General features: G+C 47.6%; 1 protein-coding gene across 2 annotated transcripts; it reads left to right on the forward strand.

Annotated features, from left to right (window-relative positions):
• The first annotated feature begins 30 nt into the window (after positions 1 to 30).
• On the forward strand, positions 31 to 13,382 carry CMPK2 (cytidine/uridine monophosphate kinase 2). Of its 2 annotated transcripts, XM_040622851.1 has the most exons (6): positions 31 to 1,314; positions 2,695 to 2,809; positions 3,784 to 3,985; positions 10,034 to 10,267; positions 11,717 to 11,826; positions 12,137 to 13,382. In XM_040622851.1, exons 1-6 carry the CDS (start codon positions 643 to 645, stop codon positions 12,259 to 12,261), a joined length of 1,458 nt encoding a protein of 485 aa, XP_040478785.1. In that variant the 5' UTR covers positions 31 to 642; the 3' UTR covers positions 12,262 to 13,382. The 2 variants fall into 2 exon arrangements, with proteins under 2 accessions (XP_040478785.1, XP_040478786.1); XM_040622852.1 differs by lacking the exon at positions 11,717 to 11,826.
• The last annotated feature ends 9,281 nt before the right edge of the window (positions 13,383 to 22,663 follow it).

The raw sequence follows: 22,663 nt of genomic DNA on the forward strand, positions 1-22,663 counted from the left end.
CTGCCGATGCGAGCTTGGGGCTGATAACAGCATGCCACGACCTGCAAATTGGACCCGAAGGCAGGACTTCAGTTTGGCCCAGGTGCAAATTTGGCGATATGTCCTAGTCTGCGAATCAGCACAAGGAGGGGGGTGATTCCAAGAAGAGGGGAAAGGACTTGGGTCAGAGTGAGAGCGAGACAGCGGGTCAGGTGGAGGCTTGCGGTCGAGTATGGGGCCCAGGAGTCTGCACCGCACTGAAGAGCCGGGGAGGGAGGGCGGGGGCAGCGAAGAGAACCAAGCTAAAAGGCAGAGCTCTGGCGCGCGCTGTCTCCGAGACACACTCACAGACACACGCGCGCGCGCGCACCCGGGCCCTAAACAACCAAGGAGGAATTCGCGCAGGGCCCGAGGCTACCCGCCCCCTCCCCGCACACGGCGCCGGGCCAAGAGCACCCTCGGCGTGGCAGCCGGGACCGCGCGCGCCACCTACGGCCGTCCCCTCCCTGTGGCCGCCGTTCGGGGCGCGGACCGCTAGCGGGCAGGGGAGGCCGAGGCCGCGGAGGCAGCCCCCCGCCCGGCCCCGCCCGTCGGTCACTTAGCTTTCGTTTCCCCGGTGGCGGTGGCGGCCCGAGAGCGGCGGGGGCGGGACCGGACGAGCCCATGGCCTCCGCCCTCCGCCCGCGTTCCCCACTGCTGCTCGGGCGCCTCCCGGGTCCGCGACGCGGGGTCTGCGCTCCGGCCATGGCGCCGCCGCGCCGCTTCGCGCTGGAGCTGCCGGGCTGCACGCTGGCTCACTTCGCCGTCGGCGGCGACGCCCCCGGCGCGCTCCCCGACCCTCGCGTGGCCGCGCTCCTGGGCCCGCCCGGCCGCAGCTACTCGCTGTGCGTGCCGCTGGCGCCGGGCGGGGACTGCGCGGCCCGGGTGCGGGCGGCGCGGCTGCACCAGCGCCTGCTGCACCAGCTGCGCCGCGACCCCCTCCCGCGGTGCCAGCTGCGCCGGCTGCTGTGCTACGGCCCTGGCGGCGGGGAGGGCGGCGTGCAGCACGGCTTCCTGCTCCACGACCCCAGCGACAGCCCCGATACCCGGCGCGCCCTGTTCTCCCTGCTCGGCGAGTCCCCGGAGGGCCCGCGTCTGGGCGAGTTCGTGGGCGACGCGCGCCGTCAGGTGTGGCAGCTCCTGTGGGAGCTGCGGGACGGCGCGGGGTGGCGGCAGGTGGGCCCCCGCGAGCGCGTCGTGTCCGCCCCGGAGCCCGTCCTGCACCCGGTGGTGCCCGACCTGCCCAGCTCTGGGGTCTTCCCGCACCGGGAGGCCGCCCGCGCCGTTTTGGAGGCGGTAAGAGTTCTGCCCCTTCCCAGCACTCGGGTGGGCCCCCAAGACAGGGAGTGGACTCAGCGCGCGCTCTCCCGGCCTATCCAGCCTGGCCTCTGTTGCCCAGGGAATCGATTGATGCCGTCGACAAATCGGGCCTCCTGAGTGCCAGACTCCGGCTTAGACACTGCGGCTCTTTTCTCGATTCTTGGCCGCCAGAACTACCCATCCGAGGCGGGAATTGATGTCCCAACGCCACGCTTGCCAGGCCTGCTCTGAATGCGTGCTGAAGGCGCCTCAGGAGGAAAGAGGCCCCCGGGTGCGGGGAGGATCATGCCATCTGGGAGGCCGGGGCATGATTTTGGGGAGAAAAGGGCATGAGTTTGGGATTTAAGAAACTTGTTCTAAAACTGTGGCTGCCTGCTTACTGGCTGCCGGTCCAGGTTGCGCTACCACGCTGTTCTCACTTTCTCCTGTCAAACACTTGCCTTGCCGTGTTTAGGACAAGCAGAGATCCGGCACACAGCAGGTGCCCAGGGAAGGAGAGCGAAGGTTCTTTCCCAGCGCCGGCTGGGCGGGGCCTGGGACGTCCAGACTTGGGTTTCTGAGGCTGCACTGTGGAATTTAGTGCATTTTGCAAGCTTCTGGGATAGTATTACGAAGCTGTTAAAAGGGCAGGACCAATCGCTTGGGTTTGAGTCCCGACGCTGGCATTCATTACCTGGGTCACTTAGTGTTTCTTAACCCCCCCTCCCCCGTTGCCTCAGTTTCCTTAGTCCGTAGAGGGGAATAGTAATGCTGCCTCCCTCACCGAGTGACCGTGAAGGCTGGCCATGTTAATCCTCGAAAGCACTTGGAAGATTAAGCACACGCATATACAAACGTGTGGGCCTCGCTGCAGAGAGGCAGTAGTAGGCAGTGCGGGAAAGCAGAGGTGAGAACTCCCAACGCCCGGACGCCTGCGCGACTCACCTGGTGACCGCGGCGCGTGGCTCTCTCCCCCGCCCCCTAGCGGTTGGGAAGGGACGGTGCTGACTGCTCCAGGGAGTTGCAGTCTTACTTGATTTTCCGCAGGGGACACACTGAGCCAGGTCGGTGCTGTTGTTCCACGGTCGCTGGGTTACACTGCTCCGCACTCGAGGTCTTGCCTGTCCTTCCTCCTCTGGGGTAGCTGGTTAGTGAGGGTTGCAGGCAGAGTGATCTCAGCCGCTATCGCCTTTTTTGAGGCACAGCTATTTGGTAAAAGATGAAGGAATTCAGCCCTCCCCAGGTGCAATACTGTGAATTTGACAGGGCGTCAAACACAACTTACGCCTTATTAGCATTGGACAATCTTGTTCTCAGCAGTAAGATATTGCAAAAGCCCCGTTGCTTCACTGCTGATGCGCAGACATTATTTCGCAGTGTATACCCTTCATTCCTGAAGCTCAAGCAGTGCTTGACCTGGTTGACCAGTGCCCGGAGCAAGTCCAGAAAGGAAAGTTCCCGGTCATTGCCATTGAAGGATTGGATGCCACAGGTAATATTTCCTTTGAGTTATAGGCAATGTGATTAATTGATCCCTTGCGGGAATAGACAGGTCTTAATAAGTAAAACTTGATACAGAGTTCAATTCATAAGCTTCACGTCAGTCTCTAGTGTGTGCCAGGCACGGAACTAGGCAGGCCTGGGATGCAAAGATGAATAAGACCTTCGGTGGGAGGCCAGGGGAGGGGGGAGGGGCTGGGCCTCAGGTGTTCTGGGGGAGGTGACCACTAGAAGGCGCTTAATGCAGCCTCGGTGTGGGGAACAGAGGCATAGTCAGGGACAGCTCTGGAAGGGCTGACACCTGGACGGTGTTTTCAGTACCGATCAGAGCAGTACAGGTGAGGAAGGTAGAAGCGGTCCTCCCCGACAGAAGCAGCAGCGTGGGCGAAAGTGCCGGACTTGAGCCAGCCTGGGGTATTTGGGAACCACGGGCCGTTCAGAGGACCCTTTTGGAGCAAAATTAAGAAAAACTAGGAAGCGGAGGGGAAAAGCCGTGGAGCTGCCGAACAGATACCAAAACACAACAGACAACTCACACTTAGCCCAAAAGACAAAAGCAGGAGAAGCTAGGCGCCAAGGGCTGCTGGATACGGCCAAGCAGGAGGTGGAGCCTGGGGCAGACGTCACGTGGTTCAGTGGGAGGCGGGGCTCCTTCCGCAGCAGGTGCAGAGTGTTCTGAGGAAGCAGGTGGAGGTTTTCCCAGGGCCTGGAGGTCTAGGCCAGAGTGTATCATTAATTTGTAAACAAGAGCACCGTTCTGGTTTTCTTCCAAGTGTTGTGATACCACATAGAGGAAACCCTGGTTCCTAAAGGTCGGCATTTTTTTTTTTTAAATCAAGAATCATAGTAGGTAATGAACTGCTTTATTTTACAGGTGGATAGAGGCTCTTTCTGGGCTAATATGAGTATTTGGGAGCGATATGGTGGCTGTGGTAACGAAGCCCTATGTTTGTGTCTGTTCTGCAGGTAAAACCACTGTGACCCAGTCAGTTTCAGACTCACTCAAGGCTGTGCTCTTAAAGTCGCCGCCCGCTTGCATCAGCCAGTGGAGGAAAATCTTTGATGATGAACCAACTATCATTAGAAGAGCTTTTTACTCCTTGGGCAATTATATTGTGGCTTCTGAAATAGCTAAAGAATCTAGCAAATCTCCTGTGATTGTAGACAGGTAGGTATAAAGACGCTGTGAATTTGGCATTTTCCTCCTAACATGTGAGCGTGTGTGTACCTGCAAGTATACACCTTATTTTGTTTATTAAGTCAAACTCTATTATGATAATAATAGTAATAATGTCTGTGATTTGTTAATCACCTACACCACAGGCGGGCATTTTGCCAAGAGCATGCATATATGATACTGTATCTGGAACTATTACATGGTTAGGTGGATACTAACTGTTATCCCCAACTGACTGATGAGAAGCATAGGTCTTACAAGGGTTAAGTCACTTGCCACGTGACTGAGCTAGAAATAGCATGTTGATGGTATTGACAAAGCCTCTGCTTTAGAAATCGATGCGTTCAGTAGTTCATTTGTTCATCAGCTTCTTTATAAGACATTATTGAGCATCTACTGTGTGCCAAAGACTGTTCTCAGTTTAGGGGGTTCAACGGTAAATGAGCTTGACGATGACGCTCTGCTTTCACGGAGCAAACGTACTATTGCAGGAGGGTAGTCAAGTGCATAAAGACATATGAGGGTATCAGAGAACGATAAATACTCCAAGGAGGATAAGTCAAGGTGGATATGGCCGAGGATGGCCTGTGTAAGGAGGTAACGTTGATCTGAGTTCTGAACGCCCCAGCAGAGATGGGAAGAAAGCTATGGAGTAACAGCATTATGCAGCGAAGGGTCAGCAGGAACGAAGCCTTCAGACAGAAAGAAGGCAGCAAATTCAAGGACAGAAACAGGCCAGTGTGGTGAGCACACAGTGGATGGGGGGGGGCTTTCTGGATGAAGGAACAGGGAGAGGCAGGGGATAGAACAGCAGGGCTCCTGGGCCAAGATAGTGTGGATTTTATTCTGAGTGCAGAGGGGAGCCATCGGAAGGTTTCAGATAATGGAGTGACATAAAATGATTTAGATTTTTAAAATTCCATACCTAAGTTGCTTAAAATGCCACAAGAATGAAGTGTATGGGGGGCAAGTCATCCTCGGCTTAAAATCACCCAACTCGACGATATGGATTTTGCAATCACGGTGAGATCCCATTTTTCTCTCATCGGGTTGGTGAGAACCAATGAAAATGTGCTAAGACACAGAACTGGAGATCCTGGGGTGAGTAGAAGCCTTACAAGGTGCTGGTGGGGGTGGACGATGGGCTCGGAGCGCAAGCTGTAAGGGGCAGCAAAGCGAACACTGCTTCTACCTCCTGAAGAAATGCAAGAGTTTCTTTCAGCTGTGTTTTTAATATTGAAAAATTTAGAAAACCAAAAGCCCATCAGTATAAGAAAGGGCACACTGATACTAGCATATTTGTGAAATGGAACACCATTCAGCGGTATAAACCAGTACAAGGCATCAGTGTGCGTAAATTACATTTTGACTGGAAACATCACGCTGCAGATAGATGTTTGGTAGAATACATGCCAAGTAATAACAAACTGTAGAGTATGGAGGGAAGAAAGGATATTGAACAAATTTAACAGAGAGCTAAGGAGAGAGAAATGCAGTTGATACACAGTACAAAAGGTCGTCTCCTGCAATTGAATTTATTGCTTAACGTTCAGCGAATGTGCAGTGCTTTCTGCAATTTTACTTATTTTTGGAAAGATAAGCAATTGTATTCAAGTATGACAAGTATTCAGGAAAAAGCACTAATCATAAATATAGATCTCAAGGAATTTCAAGTAGCAAACACACCCAAGTCTGGATGCCTGGACCCACATCCATACTTAGAATGTCACCACACCCCATAAAGCCATGTCATTGTCCTTCCCAGTCCCTGCCTATCCTTCCCCAGCCCCTTCCGCCCCCCCCCCGCCCCTGCCATGGCAACCACTGCCCTGACCTCCATCACTGTGCAATTGTCCGATCTATTCTCGACCTGCCTGTACTTGCAGCTGTGCGTTAATGCTACTTGCATCTGACTTCCTTCTTGCTGCATAGGACACTCGCCTTGCTGCTATGAACATTTTTTTTTTTAATAGAGAGAGAGAGAGTACAGGGTGGGGAGGGGAGGAGGGGGAGGGAGAGAATCTTAAGCAGACTCCGTGCTGAGCTCAGAGCCCCGCTCCGGGCTTGATCTCATGATGCTGAGATCATGACCTGAGCTGAAACCAGGAATCGGACGCTCCACCAACCGAGCCAGCCAGGCGCCCCTGTGAATATTCTGTACATAACTTTGGTGCGGGTGCGTGTGTGGTTCTGGCGCATAGATTCCCAGGGGTGCAGTTGTAGGGATGTGGGCTTCATGTGTGCTCGGCTCTAGTAGGTGCATAGATTTCCAGGGGTGCAGTTGTAGGGATGTGGGGTTCACGTGTGCTCAGCTCTAGTAGGTATTGCAAAAAGTTTTCTGAGGTGGTTGGAACCACTCACCGTGCCCTCCCCCCACAGCCGTGTTTGAGAATTTCCTGCGATTCGAGTCCTCATGAACACATAGCATAGCCCGCCTTTATTCGAGGGTCTCCACTGGTTCCTGGGGGCTAAGCTGATCAGCTTCAGGCTAGTTTGCTGTGTCTGGAAACCTCTACTCCTTTCTTGAAATATCTTTCTCTGTACGCTGTTCTGTATCTCTGAAATATTTCACAAAAAGGCAATTCTGAGCGTATGTAGGGAATAAAGTGGGAGGTGGTGGGTTGCCAGGGGAGATGAACACAGTAAAAGTCAGTTAGAAGGCCAGTGCTATCATCTAAGCTACAATGCCAGCAGATAGTTTTAACTTTGGGGATGGCCAGATCGTTATTTCAAGGTTGCAAGTTATAGGGCATCCTGGAGAAGGGTAAGAAATTGCATTCCTTTGTGGGACTTCTTCGCCTGTGGGATGTTTTTACCCTATTATTAACATGTCTAGATCAGCCATATTTGAGATATTTTTTTCATACAGTGTCCTTTTTCAAGGAGACAGACTAAACTTTTCCTAATACAGGGTGACTTCCTGAGGCACATAATTTCTTCAGACATCCCGAAGTCCTGGAACTGACTGCACTGGCTTCTGCGTGTAGACAGATACCCATCCTCTCTGTTCCCAGTTTCCTAATTTGTTAAATGGAGGTATTCCATATCCTTTCCCTGCCTACCACTAAAACTTGTGATGAATATCCAATGGGTTGATACAGGGGAAAGTGCTTTGCAATAGCAAATTGCTATTAAGATATAAAGCACTATCATATAAGCTATGTACAGTGTGTCGGTAAATTGCATTTGATTTGAACCGATGCAGCTTGCCTGATGGCAGGAAGGGAAAATTCTAAATGGTGGAGACTCTGAAACTGATGGCCAGAGGGTATGATTATTTAAAACGAGGCACAGCATTGTCAGTGCGAGCACTCCTGCTGTAGAAAACAGAGCTCATTCTTCCTTTGCTTTTTCTTCTTTGTGTCTGCGAATTGTCGGCAATTTTGCTCTTTAGAGAGATACTGTATCACCTTGTCAGATGAGAAGAAAAGAGCGGTTATTTGTTGTCTGGGTGGGTTTTGTTCATGTGTAAGGATTTTAATGAAATCCATTTAGACTACACCATCGTCTAGCTGAACAAATGAGGGCGACGGAGTCGTTTTTGATGGTGACTGTGGTTAAGGTTGGCAACTTAATCACCCTCATTACCTTTAAAAATCTATTCTTGCTGATGGTTTTTCTACAAAAAGAAGGCTTTTAAAATGAAGATGATATCAGCCTCTGTATTCATAGTTGAGTATTTAATTCAGTGAACGTGGGACACGTGCAAAATGCAGAGCAAATTGTAGTTTGGCTGCCAGGAAAATGAACGCCTGGACCCTGCATGGATTATTCGGCTTGGGAGACGAGACACATCTCCCAGAGAAGGGAAGTGCACGTTTGTAGGTGGTGAATCAGGGATGGGGTGGAGAGGAGTGCCCCAGGGTGGGACTCTGGGAGCTAGCCGCTATGGAGCCTGGGGCTTTGCAGTGCACATTTCTGGAGGTGGACAAGGGCTTGGAGGGGTGGGTGCTATTAGGATTGATCACCTCCCAAATTAATTTTTTTTTGGCCCTTTTCAGTATTGTCTGTATTACCATCATTTGAAAATGCAGCTTTAGTTACAACCGGTGTCCAGTAACAATAGGTATTCTTTTATAATGACAGGGTGATACAATTTTTAAAGCACTTGTCTGTTTTTACGGCAACTGTGGAAGGAAAACAAAGCTTGCATGCTTTTCATTTTCCACATGGGGAAATGGAGGCTATACTGGCTTAAATGAGTTACCTGTGCTCACAGAGCAAGTAGGTGGCAGGGTATAAATAGATATGTAGCTCAGATAACACTGAATTTATTTTGTAGACTCCAGTATGGCCTTTTCACTGTGAAAAGTTCAAATATAAAATGATTAATAATTTAGGAATTTACTTATTTATTATTTCTTTTAAAAGATTTATTTATTTTAGAGAACGAGGATGTGTGTGTGAAAGCGGGGGTCAGAGAGAGAGAGAGGGAGAGAGAGAATCCCAAGCAGACTCCACGCTGAGTGCAGAGCCCCTGCGGGGCTTGATCTCACAACCTTGAGATCATGACCTGAGCCGAAACCAAGAGTCAGATGCTTAACCAACTGCACCACCCAGGCACCCCCAGAATTTAGGTTTTTAAAACACTGAAGGCAGTAAATTGAAAATACAGACAAGGATGGGACCATAGGTACTTCTCTACATTGGGATGTTTATAATCATTTCATAAATATCTGTTGCAGATGATAGTCCTTTAATACTGTATTTGAAGTTTTGCATTTAGTTGTTTAAAATATGACACAAACAGAGCAAGATTATGATAAGCTATGCCACTTAATAAACTAATTCCAACTCATTCATTTGTACGCCCAAAGAACATATACTGTGTACTGAGAGCGTTTGGGACATTCAGGTTTGGGAATGCAGAGGTGACTAAAAAAGGAGTTTTCTAAGGGCGGAGTTGAAAGAGGTCATACTTCTAGACAAATTGCCTTTCTTTACCATGAGACGCTCTTTGGTAGAGTCGACTGTGAAGGTCATTGAGGGCCCAGAGGAGGGACCCATGAGCTCTGCTTGGGGCTCTATCTGAGCGGGGCTTTGCAGGTAGAGTAGGAGTTTTGTTCTCTGAGAAGCTCACTGGAGGAAGGAGTGTGAAGACAGGCTCGTGACGCAGCATGCCTGGACGCACAGTGTGAATGCTGTTCTGTCTTAGGCTGGATGTTTCCAGCAGACAGTGGAAAGCCATGGGGCATTCTGAAATAGATTTCCTTTTACAATTATGACTTCTTTTCCTCCCCCTCCAACATTTAAAGCGAGCCAGTCAAGAAGGCCCTGCTTCACTCAGGGAGGATTGCACAGAGTAGTAGAGGTCGTATTTGGGTTCATTTCCATCCCTGACAGGTGCCGACGCATAGTGGGGTGGCTCGGCGCTGGGCAGGACAAAGGCCGCCTCACCAGGTTTCCCAGAATGTGGATTTCATCCACAAGCGCCATTTTAAAACGTAACACGGAATGGGCCTGCAGATTTTTATTTGGCTGAGACACAAGATTAGATGCAGGGGACTACCAAACACATCTCTCATCCCGGCCGCCTTCCCTTTCACGGAAGGCAACGTAGGCCAGGCCAGAGAGATGCGACAGTGGTTTCAGCTGAGTCAACGTCGCTCTGTGAAGAGCCCAGTGCGTTCTTATCGTGGTTGTTGACTTCGGGTTATTTTTTATATTTTGTAAATACTTTAAGATTTAGGGACGCCTGGGGTGGCTCAGTTGGTTAGGCGTCTGCCTTTGGCTCAGGTCACAATCCCAGCGTCCTGAGATAGAGTCCTGCATCTGGCTCCTGGCTCAGCGGGGAGTCTGTTTCTCCCTCTGCCCCTCCCCCACACTTGTGTTCTCTCGCTCACTCTACTCTTCCTCAAAGTAAAAAAAAAAAATCTTAAATAAAAATATGAGATTTGGTTTTATGTATTTAATGTAGGCAATGCAAAGAAAACTTGAGCAGAGCCATCCCTGGTTTCAGCTTTTTCCCCAGCTGATTTTCAGGTGCACCTTGACCTTGGCCTATGTGGATGCAGAACTCACTCCTCCTCTCCTTCTCAGGTACTGGCACAGCACAGCCACCTATGCCATCGCCACTGAGGTGACCGGGGGGCTCCAGCACCTGCCTCCAGCCCATCATCCTATATACCAGTGGCCCAGGGACCTGCTCAAGCCTGACCTGGTCCTGCTGCTCACAGTGAGTCCCGAGGAGAGGATGCATCGGATTGAGGGCCGGGGCATGGAGAGGACCAGAGAGGAGGCCGAACTGGAGGCCAACAGCGTATTCCGTCAAAAGTACGTGTCCCGACATGCACAGCAGGGCTTCCTGATCAGGGTGGTGAGCCGGGATCAGCTCCAACTTCAGGAATGTGGAGAAAATGACATCGTTCCCACTGTTCAAACCCACGAGACAATGTCCTCCAAGTTAGTTCAGCTCCTTCTAATGGTGTTGTTCTCCCAGGGCTTTGGCTGAAAGCCCCAGGCTATCTGACTGGGCCTCAGACCTTTCTTCTAGTCCTGGCTGTGCCGGGAACAGTGTGAACCTGGCTAAGGCCATGCACGCTCCTGGGTCTTTGTTCCCCAGTCATGATCTCACAGGCACGGAGTGCTGATGCGCTCACAGTGACTTTTCCTTGGTAGGTGCTTCCCGCGTGTCAGGCGTGTGGGCTCTGATGCTCTCTGATCCTTGCAAGGACAACAGGAGCCATGTTTTTGTTTACAGAACGGAGGCTCAAAGGACTAAGTGATTTGTCCAGATTTGAACAGCTACTCTGTCGAAAAACTGGGATTAAAATCACAGTCTTTCTGATTTTAAAGACCGTGCTTTTGTTTTTGTTAGAAATCTGTGAAACCCTAGCGGGAGAGCTAGGCCGTCTTCTTGCTTTATGGCTAAGCCTGAGTCAGCTCTGTAGGACGAGTTCAAAGAGCCAAAGCCGAGTAGTTTAGATAAATAGACAATGATAGCTGTGCTACCATAACACAACCCTGTTATAAATAATTGAATAACAACTCTGCTGTGTGTGGAGAAACCACGTCCCACTGTTTACTTGTAGTAACTCAATTCGATCTTGTGACAAACTCACCAAGAAGGCATGATTTCAGTCCTCATTATACAGATGAGAAGACGGAGGCAGACGGGAAAGATATTTGATAAGGTCCCTCAGCTCGGGAGTGGTTACGGCGCCTGTTGTAACCACGTGCTGTCATGCTTCCCGCAAGGCCGACTGCACAGTCATTCATAGGCATCCAGGCTAGCTCACACCAAAGGGAGATGTGGAAAATGGTGAGGTTTGAGAAGACGCATCCGTGAAAACAGCGCCTATGCTGAGGACCTCTGGCTTGTCTGAGATCCTTCAGGGCACAGACCGTGGAGAAATTTCCCGCTTGTCCAATTAGTTAATTTCTTGGAGCCTCGGCTATTTTCTCTGCAAAATGGGGATGATGTGATTCCCTTCCTGAGCTTACCCCAAGTATGAAACCAGAAGAGTCATGCAGAATGCTGATGTTCGCTAGGTAATAGGTATCGAAAAAAACTAACTATTAAGCCTTATTATGAATTTATGATTTATTAAACAAAATGTATCAAATGTCTCCCATGGACAAAGCTAGTGGCCGAGGGAAACAGTGAGATAAACCAGATGGGGCCCTTGCTGTAAGCTGTGTACATTGTGGTAGGAAAATAGCATTTGCATGGCGAGGCATGTTAAAAAATAAGCCAACTCTTTTCATTCTGCCTGTCCCCAGGGTAGAAGTGTCCTATCAGCGGATGGAGAACCCTGGTTGCCACGTGGTTGATGCCAGCCCCTCAAGAGAAAAAGTCCTCCAGATGGTTTTAAGCGTAATCCAAAATAATTGTAATTAATTGTAATTACTCCAAAATGTAATTATACATTTTGCTAGATGTGATGCTATTTGATGCATCTAGGTCCATGACTGGCTGCACAGTTTTCCCAGATTTCTGTTGCATAAACATAGTGTGTTCTAGAAAATTGGAGGCCAGACATTTCGATTTCACTTAAACCATTGTCCTCCCTTCTGACCAATGGACCCGTCAAGGTTGAGACGGTCACATTCCAGCCAGAGATCAGTGGTTGCTTTCTTCAGGTATAACAAACGTTTTCTTGGAATATATTTTTAACTACATTCCTACCAAATCTCTCCAAGTTTTGTCTCATCCAGAATGCATGAGCTATACAGAAGGAACCAGGAAGATCTCCCAAATCAACGGGAGCCCCTTCCGCCTCTCCCACGCCTACAATGGGGCCACCGAAGAGCTCTCCATGTGGTAGACTTGCCTTCTTCCCAGTATGGCCACACTCCATCACTGGGGGCTCAGCCCTGTTCCTAGAGCCACGTGCTCCTGAAGAAAGGGTCCATGTGTCCTGGCTGTCTGAGGACACTTACGAAGAAGACCTGGGACTTGCGCCCAGCCGCCTCTGAGATGGTCCTCTTGGTTAGCACGTCAGAGTCAAATTCAGAGCCTGCCAACCCAGGGTGCTCTAAATGCAAACACACCAACCTCCTTTGAATCATGTTCTGTTTATTTAGATGTCTTTCCTTTCCTCTGAAAACACGGCTTTGGAGATAATGAATGTTTTGGACTCAGCTAGATGCATTAAACTCAGCCAATCGAGCAATATATTTATATTGATATTTACATCATGTTTCTCCTCAGTGTGGGGCTCTGCTTTACTAATTAAAATTGAAGCCAAGAAGCTAAATGCAATGCTTGTTGTGTATTTTCATTACACAGATTTAATTTATCTTACTAAATAAGCACAGTGGATCCTGGAATGGGATTTCTTAGTAAATTATCTTGCACTTGAATGTCTTATGCTTACACATGAAATCAGCTTTGAGATCTGTTCGCCTGGGGGAAAAAAACTGAGGAAGGAGGAAATTTAATAACTATGAGGCCTTGGGTGAGTCACCTAACATCAATAATCTGTGTAACTTGATCTAAAAAGTGATAATAATTCTTTATTTGTCCTGAGGAGTTTGCTGAACCAGGTGAGTACCTAAAATTCCTTCCAGTTCTAAGATAGGTGAAGTTTGTAATTTAGACATTCTCCCCCAAATAATTACATTTAAGGCCTTAACAGTTTTATCATATGGAATCTTAAATTATAATGAAGTTTAGTATTAATAACTGTATCATACTGTCTTTCAAAGGAAGTATAGGTAATTTTTACATAGTATATTTACATATGTAAATATGTAATTGGTTTCAGTTGAAAATATTTTTTAAAGCTAATAAATAGCATTAGGTTTCTGAAAGATGTGGTATCTAATTATGTTATTGGTGTTATTTAAACAGTTTGAAAAGTTGATGCTGGCAGTCTGGAGAAACAAACATTTTATGCTTTCTGTACCTTGCAAATGAATAAAGTTGCTCTGATTTTCTAATTTATGATGTTGTCACGAGTGAATGTTGGTTGTTCTAAGGTGCTGGTCCAGTGTGGCTTTTGTATCGATGGGGATTTTTGGTCAAGGAGGTGGGAAGGTGTGAGCTCGTGGGCCAAGGAGGATCTGTGGTCAAAGTGCTTTCAGGGGAAGGGAGGGCATTTTTGTTTTGTTTTAAAAAATTATTTCAGGAAAGTGGAATCCTTTCTTCATTGCAGATATTAAAAAGAAGAAATAATTCTTCGTACTCTTTGGTTTTTTAGACACTGATAGATATATGCTTTATAAGCATGAGATAAGACAGCGCCTCCTACGCAGAAACTGACAACAGGGAATCATTTGCTTGGCTCCCTTTCCTGACAAGTTCGTTCTCCTTTCTGTCCTTGTGACAGACCTTCCGTTGTCCCAAATATTTATGTTCCCTTTCTTCCACAGTAATAGAATGTTTGACTTGACACACGGCTGCCAAGAGTCATGAGTACATTTCCAGGCTTCCTTATGGCTGGCCCCTTTCAGGTTCTTCCAGGAGTCTGTGAGCGGAGGGGCTTACGGGATGTCCCTTCCCCTTGTAACCCTTCACCTGGCCTGGTGGCCTGGTGTTCGGGGTGGTAGTGAGCCTTCTCAGGCCCAGGAGACAAGGGGGGCGCTCTAGAGAGGGAGAAGCAGCGGTATGAATGAAGGCTGCCTTTACTTATGGAAAGTGGGCGTGGGCTCGGTGGAACGTGCCTGGTAGCCTGAAGGGCATCTGCCGGGGAGCGGCTGTGAGGCAGACGCAGGACACCTGCGCAGCCCCTACCGTCCGCCTCTTCCTCAGCCTGCCCCCCTCAGTGGCACCTGCCTGCGTTCTCGCGAGTGGAAACGCCTTCTTTGCTGACCCTTCTCTCTGTGAAATCTCTCTCTTCTCGCAGCAACTGTGTAGCATCTTTTTTTTTTTATTAAAGATTTTATTTTTTAAAGCAATCTTTATGTCCATCGTGGGGCTCGAACCCACAGCCCCGAGATCAAGAGCTGCGCGCTCTACCACCTGAGCCAGCCAGGGGCCTCAACTGCATAGCATCTTTAAAGTGTTTAGGTCCTGGGATCTTTCCGGAATGTGTGCCAAGGAAATAATCAGTGCTGCACGTACACATGTTTTCTGTGCATACTATGCTTTAAGTAATTGGGGCATATTGATGTATCTGCATAATGTACGTTTATGTGTGATATGCATTTGTTAATACATGGGGGTAAATCCTTTTACTAGAATCCTGAGCAGAATGCAAAGCACCTAAGACTGTGTAAAACATCAAAAATACTTGGCTCTCAGCAAGAGCCCGTGATTTAAATTTCAGCAAAAAGTGAAGATACAGCTGAGATTGTCTCACAGCACTTCCCTGGGTTGGCAGGTCCAGAAAGGGAACTGTGTGCACATTAGAGCAGAATATGATTGCAGGTGTCCTGGAAGACAGGGCTGTTTTTGGCCTTCGGCTTTCTCTCTATGCAAGCTGCTGTTTGTCTTTGAACCTAGGAGCCAGACACTAAGCTATGCTTCACGTTGGCCAACATACCCACCCGCAAGGCCATTTGAGCCCCCAGGCTTCAGTAAATGTAGTTTTGTTCATATTCTTAGATATTTTCCTTGTATGAGCAGGGAGAGGAGAAATGGATGCTGGCTTTCCCCCCTCCTCTGGAAGGTATTACATTTCCTCATTTTAAAGCTTCCTGAAATCCATGCAGCCTGCAGCTGTAATCTACAACTAGGAGAAAATGTTCTCCCTTTATGCTGCCTATCAATAATTTGGTCTTTCTCACAAGCACCGTAACTGGTTGGTAGAGGAAAAATATTTGCTCCTATCAGTTTTCAACTTACTATAACGTGATCTTTTAACAGTCCTTCGAGGTAATGCACACTCTTGCAGAGAAAATGCTCAGTGGATCAGATTATCCCGTCTTCCAAGCCTCACCCTTGCCCCACTCCGAGATGGCACCTGGGTGGCTGGAGCCAAGAATTTCATTTAGGCAACTATGGGGATGAGGGGAGATGGGTCTGCGGTCACATCCTCTCTCTAACTGGGTGTGGATGGTCCTGCTGGCATAGGCGACTGAAATTTGTTTCACGTAACTTTTATGATGAACTTGGCCTCCGTGTGGGTCTCACTGGTGTTTGGGTCTCCTGAGGCTGTCTTCCATGTAACCCCGGCCATAGTTGGCCTCGTGGTCAGCTTCAGTTCTGGATCTTCCTCTCTGGGGGCTCATGGACTCTCAGGACACATTCAAATGTCAAGAACAGTCAAGAAAGTAGATGCCAAGGCCTTCTTTGCTCCATCATTCTGGACAGCCTGGTTTATTTTGACATAACTTTATTTGAAGTTGGTTCAGAGAAGTTCGAGGTCCCAAAGGGAGAGATGGATGCTCTCGACGTCCCCCTCACTGAACTGATACTCTCGGTTCTAGAGCAAAGCCTGGAGGCAGGAAATTGGGGTGTATGGGCCTCAGCACCTGCCATTTTATTTTTCCCCTCAGGGAGCAAGTAGGTTCTGAGTTTCACAGTGACACGATTTGCTGTGTGTGTCTCCATCCATTTTTTGCTGGGCTCTTGTGTCTCCATCCATTTTTGCTGGGCTTCTAGACTCCTTGCAGTCTAGAAACTCATGTCCTTGAGTTTTTGGAAATTTTCTTGAATTGTTTCCATGACAAATTCTGTTCCTCACTCAGTTCTTTTTTCTTACATATTTTATTATTTAGATGTTGGATATTTTGGACCGATTTTCTAATTTCCTTATCTTTTCTGTCACATGTTATTTTTCCTATACTTTTACTATATTTTTATAATATTTTCTCAACTTTGTGTTTAAAATCTATTAAGACTTTCATTTCTGCCGTGAAGTCTCTAAATTCTAAAAGCCTTCTGTTTCTCTCTCCCTCCCTCTCTCCCTCCCTCATTTTCTTCCTTTCTTCCTCTTGTTACGTAAATATTCTTTTCTTAAAAAATAATTTCTTTTTTCTTGGATGCTAGGTCTTTCCTTATCTTCCCGGGACTGTCAATGATGGCTTTGTCCAAAGTCCTTCATTTCCTCCAAGGTGGAGTTCTGTTTATTTGCACCTTCCTGGTAAGATGTTTTCTTCAGGGTCTGGTAATGCTTGGTGGTGGCTCACGACTGGTGTGTAAGACGGAAAACTTTGAGCGTAGCTTTGGATCTCAGGGAGTGAAGCTCTCACCTTCTGGATGATTGCTGTAGACACCCACTGACTCTGCATCTGTTTCCCCAGCACCTTGTTCACTCCATAAAGTGCAGATCTTATTACAACTCTTCCTCGTGGAAAATCCCCCTCCCAGGCCCGAGCGGGGTTGGGGTTGGAGTGGCTAGCCCCGTGAACACATCATCAGCATTATCGCCATACCTTCTGAAGGTGGTGTAGATGTTTACGACAAACCAGGGTGTGGTTTACATTGCCTGGGGGTGTCGAGAATGGTTTCAGAGAGACGGAAACAGAAGAAACTCACATAAATAGGTGTAAATATATGTTAAATTGGATTGATTGACATGAACATTTCTTGCCAAACATTATGCCTTGCTGTTGAGCGCTTGGTCACTTGTCCTGTTCAGTCAAATGCTTTGATCTACTGATTTTTACAAGTGAACTGCTTTTAAGATTCTTGTGGACACGAATTAAATACAAAATATCTAAGTTGGACCCGAATGTTTAATGCGAAGACTGCATTGGTCTAAATTGACGTTGCAAGTTTCTATTGTTAGTCTTGAATTTTTTTAAACAAAGTGAAATATATAAGACATTTGGGCGGAAAACATGCAACACATTGCGTTTGGTTTGACGCCTGCTTGTGAGTTTGTCATGCTAGCTCTTTTTCTCTATTTTGCCTGATGCAGGCTCCGGTCAATTCCGTTCAGAGCAAATACATCATGATTCCACTAGAGGGAGGAAAAGAGCCAATTTTAAACATTTCCAAGGGAGCTGTTCTTGTGCCTAGATAATCACTTCCCTCATTACACACAAACTGTGCTTGGAAAAACAACAGTGGTTTCTTTCATTTTTATTTAAATGTCTGCTCTAATGGGAGAACAAAGGACAAAACACGGAACATTTCTAGGTCAAAGTAGCACGTCTTTAAAAGTGGCTAATTTCTTGCTTTAAGAATTCTAAATACAGCCCTGGGGTCAGAAAAATATTCAAAGAAAGACCTTAGTGATCAGAGAACTCAATCTCTTTCTTTAATAGTCGTGGAAAATGAGACCAGGAGGAAGACTTGTGCTGCCCAGGGTCGTAGCAGAGGCAAGGATAGAAGAAAGTTTTCGGATTCTTTTTCTAGTGCTCTTTGTAACACAGTAGACAGCGTGAGCAAATCTGACGTGGTAAATATCATACACACCTCCATAGACATATTTGTATATGTACATATGCAGTATATATTTTCTTCCCTGTGAGGTTTATGGTTTGAGATCTGGCTTTAAGGAGCATTCTGGGGCTTTTATGTGTCCTTGTTTATTTGCTTTTAAAACCTCCCAGCCTGAGCTCCTTCCTTATATAACTCAAGATGCAAATGGCACAGCTTATGTTGGGTATGGCTAATGGATTCCACAAGGTCCAAGCTCTTGTAATTATTGACCAATCATCAAAATACCATGGTTTAGAAAACACATCGTAAACTTTCCTGTGAAGTCTCCAAGATTTTTATTAACATGCGTGACATTAATGGTTGTGCTTATTCTGCCATAATTGAGGGCGTGTCCCATTTCTCTGAAATAATAAGGCATTTGGGGGAACTATCAAATTTCACTTTTGGCTGAACCTGGTATAAGCTCTTCCAAATGTAATGCATTTTCTGTTCATCTTTGGGGTGGGAAAGATTAGTTTTTGAGTTTTAATTGAAAAAAAAAAAAAACCACCCAAATATTCTATTCTGCTGTTGTTAAAAAAAGAAAAGTGACCCACAAACGTGGACTTGTTTGAAGGCATAAAATAATATTTCTTTCAACATTTTCTGTAGTAAGAACTTTTGTTAAGAAATTTTCCCCATGCTGCCGAATATTCTGACTCAGGGCTCTGGTCTCTTTCTACCTGGAGAAAACTTGCATTAAAGATGAGGTTAGGGTTTGGTAGAAAATACGGAGATACGTTGCTAAGAATGGTGGTCATTCTTTTAATAAACAATTATTGTCTTCCTTTTCTATGTGCATAAGTAAAAAGTGATGAATGAAAGAACTAGCTGCGAACAGATGTAGGAATCGGTCCCAACTGAGTGGATATGTGAACTTGCATAAGTTACTCTACTTGCGAAACCAGAAGTTCAGGCTGGAAGGGGACCCAGAGCTTCCACTTTTCCAGGCTGTGACTTCATCATTGCATAATGGATGGAATTCACTAAAAGTCTTAAATCCCTTATGATTTTCAACAGGATCAACATGGGGTATGTAGTTTTTATACCACTTTGTCACTGTTTCAGGAACTTGGGAAAGCATGCTGTGGGTACGTAAGGTGCTCCTAAACGCCTTGGTTCCCATAAAACTTTTAGGTGAATTAGTCTTTTATTTAAAAAATTCCCTAGAAGTTCCCTAAGGATGTCTAATGTGACATAGTGTGACTGAGGCGTGACCACTTCTCAGCACTGCCATCGTTACCACTCACTGAAGCCCCCATTCTCCTTGGAGCTGTCCCAATGACCCCTTCACGGGTGTTTCTGGCCACACTCTACCGCCCCCTATCGTCTACTCTTCGCATAGCACCCAACCTGATCCTTCCAAGCCACCTTGTACATCACCCTTGGGGCTTCATTTAGGTCTTCTTTCAAGTCTCTGTTTAGCATTACTCCTAAGAAAGGTCCTCCCCATCACTTGGTCTAAAATACCATTCCTCTTTCTCTTCCCCTTAGCTCTGACTCGTGCTACCCGTCTCCACCCATGTCTGTGTCTACGCCTGCCTCTCTCCACAGCTACATCCGTCCTCTCCGTCCGTAACTGTATCTGTAACTGCATGCCCACACCATAGCTATATAGCCGTACCTAGAACTGTATCTATAACATTTGTAACCAGACCCGTAACTTTATCTGTACCATTTGCGTATCTGTAACTCTGTAAATACAGGTGTGTTTATTTGTACTTCCGCTCACTCCATGAAGGCGGAGGCTTGGCTTTGCTCGTTGCTGTAATCCCAGTACCTAGAGCAGTGCCCAGCCTATAACAGGAGTCCAATAAGTATTTGCCAAGTGGAGGGACGGATCTCCTGCCTGTCAGACTCAGGCTGGAATTCAGGTTGTGGCTGTTACTAGCTCTGTGGACAAGCTACTTAACTCTAGTGTGACTTCATTTTCTCATTTCTCCCCCGAGGACATCATCATGTTCCTCAGATAGCTGATGTGAGAGAGAAATCAGACACTGCGATGAAAAGGAGTGATCAGTTCTTGCCCAAAAAAGGTACCATGTTAAGGTTAGTTTCCTTCTTCCTCCTTCTGTGTTGCTGAGCACCTCTGACACTCACATATGTCTGGGCTCAAAGGGAAGCACAGCTCTTTGTATTCACAGCGGACTTATTTTGGGAGCTGACAAACTGAGACTTCCCCGCTCTGGAAAATGGCCAACCTACACTTGTTTTCCACAAGAGCTTTGCCACAACGCAGAACAAATTTATCCAAGAGTTTAAGCATGGTGATGGTAAATATATTTTTCTAAAGTGAAGAAGATTGTGGGTTTATTATTTAATTTTGCAAATCAACAAAAATTAAGAGTTAAGAGCCACGCCTTTATCATCCAGGTAACAAGAGCTTAAGCATTTATCCCATCACCCAACAGAAGAGACAGCCCATCACGTTTCATAAGTGAAAAACTTTCAAGAAGTCCTCTTTCCGTTTGTAGTTAAAAACCAAACATTTTTCCAACAGAGAATGTTTCTCTCTTAGAAACAGGAATCGCTGTAGTCAATGAAAAGATTAGCACCACGCATCTGCTAAGAGTTTCACACGCATTATTGTATGTACTGTTCACAGTAACACCCAAGGATCAAGTACACCTGTTGTCTTCTCTGTGCTGTAAAGCCCAATGTCCCGGGGCTAGTTAACAGGAAAGCCTGGAATCAGCGCTTGTTTGTCTGACCCCGGAGCCAGTGAAGGCCCTTACCCCCGTGCTAGGATGCCACGAGTGATGGCAGAGTCCGTCTCGATGACGTTCTAAACAAATAAAACTAAAAAGCAAATACCTGGGTCTGTAGACCATTGCGTTTGTGTGGCCCTTCGTTATTTACAGATGGTGCTTTATAAGCCATCTCAGTGCCTCCCATTTTATATCCCTTTATAATTGAAGCAGGGGAAGTTCCAGACTTCCCTGATTGTCCCCAGTGCCTAAGGAGTAGAGCCGGGAACTCCACTTTGGGATTGTAACTCCTTGCTCTTCCCTTGGCCTTTCTAGGAGGAAAGCTGTGGTTCCACAGTTAGAGACTTACTTAGGCGGCTACGGAGTATCTGCTAAGGGCTATTGACTCTGGAAGTTGTTCCGAGCACGCAGCTTTGGACAAATAGGGACACAATCCCTCCTCTCTGGAGGATAGAGACAAGAATGAAGAAGGAAATATGTAAGATATCAGTGCCAACACGAAAGTGTGTGAAGGGGATAGGCAGCCCCAGGCTGATTGGGTTTTGTGAGAAGTCTCCTCTGCTGAAGAGCGGTTTGAGCCCCTGAGGGGAGGGAGGACGCCAGCTGTATGGTTATCAGGGCAGATGGAGGCCAGGAGGAGGCAGGTGCCTGTGCAAAGGCCCTGAGGTAATGACGATCCTTGATGTGTCCAGGGGGTCAGAAGGAGGCGAGGGGGGCTGGGTCAGCCAGGGAGCAGCGGAGTCTGCAGCTCAGAGAGCTGTGTGTGCCCCGTGCAGGGGCGAGGCCTGGTAAGCTCGGCAAATCGAAGGCTTGGTGCTCACTGGAGGGGACGTGGAGGTAACCGGTGAGATACTTCCTTGCAGGAGCAGGAAATCAAAGGTGATTCAGGCACGCGGTATTTTATAGCTTCCACAAAGTTTCTTCTAAAGAGCCGATTCTGGATCACGAAAGCGAGCTGCGTTTGCTGCGGTCAGTGAAGGCCAGTCAAATGAGCACCAGTCCATGCACGTGAAGCAAGGGCCTCCCCGCGGTGTCGGGAGACGGCCAGTGGGGCTGCTCGTGGAGTGAACGCGGGTCCCACCTTCCCTGGAAGACCTGCGCCAAGCCTGCTGTCGGCTTAATGTCGTCTTGCCCCAGCGACTAAAATCTTCCTGGCAGATATCACACGCGTTCGTCATGTTTCCCAGAAGACCTCCTTTTCTCCGGGTCCATATATATGAATTATCTAGAGTGAAGTCAAATGTCACAAAGTCATGCAAGCCGTTTTAATTAATAGGATTTATAAGTACTCACCGGAAGTCAGCACTATAGAATCCACTTTTTTTCTTCTTGACATTTATGTAACACTTTTTAACATTTAAAATATATTGTCTCCTTTTATTGTCCCAACAAGACTGTAAAGTAGCTGAGGAGAGATGTCCCTTCTTTCCTGCCCTCCCTCCCTCCTTCCTTCCTCCCTCCTTTCTCCCTCCTTCCCTTTCTCTCTCCCTTTTTTCCTTCCTGTTTTTTTCTTCTTTCATGAGGAAATGGAAAATCAAGTGATATTTAATATGATGGAAGGTGCTGGAATTCTAGAGACCTAGGTAGCTTTTTCTGCGAGGTCTGGTCAGACCCCTCGAGAAAGGGACATCAGCGCCCGGTCAGACTGTGCTGTCGTGGGGGGGGGTGGGACAGTGGGGGGGGTTCTGAGTCTGCAGGTGTTCTGTGGGGTCCTGTTTGCCCTCAGGGACACGCTGGTGGTGGGTGGAGGGTCTGGAGACCAGGGTCCAGGGCCAGGAGGGTCAGTAACTAGCTGAATAAATTTGGGGAAATCATCCGACGGGTCCAGTGTACCATTCTCCCATTCGTGCGGGAGGGGATCAGATTTGGTCTCTGAGCATATTTCTGCATCTCTGCCTTCCTTCTGGGTGTGGTTCTGAGCACCTTACGCACATTAGCCCGTTGACTTTCCCACACAGCCCCGTGCGGTAGGTAACACTGTTATCCGCATTTTGCTGGTCAGCGAAGACACAGGGACGCTCAGTGGCTCGCTCCAGGCCACAGGCAGCTGCCCGGCCGGCAGGAATTCCGTTCCCAGCAGTCTGGCTCCTGAGCTTGGCTTTTAAAGTTCTGCCCTCTGCCTCTCGGTAGAGGAATGTAAGCTCCCCCTCCCTCCCGTCTGATGAGTATGATTTTATGAGGTGAGATTGCAGCCAGCATGGAAAA

Source organism: Ursus maritimus, unplaced genomic scaffold (assembly GCF_017311325.1).
Source record: "Ursus maritimus isolate PB19 unplaced genomic scaffold, ASM1731132v1 scaffold_6, whole genome shotgun sequence".
NCBI classification, from domain to species: Eukaryota; Metazoa; Chordata; class Mammalia; order Carnivora; family Ursidae; genus Ursus; species Ursus maritimus.

Excerpts from the sequence above, each read along its gene's own strand:
- CMPK2 (XM_040622851.1), top strand. The coding sequence starts at position 643 with ATGGCCTCCGCCCTCCGCCCGCGTTCCCCACTGCTGCTCGGGCGCCTC. Across the intron at positions 1,315-2,694 it reads CCCGCGCCGTTTTGGAGGCG|TGTATACCCTTCATTCCTGA; the intron begins GTAAGAGTTCTG and ends ATTATTTCGCAG. Across the intron at positions 10,268-11,716 it reads AACAGCGTATTCCGTCAAAA|GGTAGAAGTGTCCTATCAGC; the intron begins GTACGTGTCCCG and ends GCCTGTCCCCAG.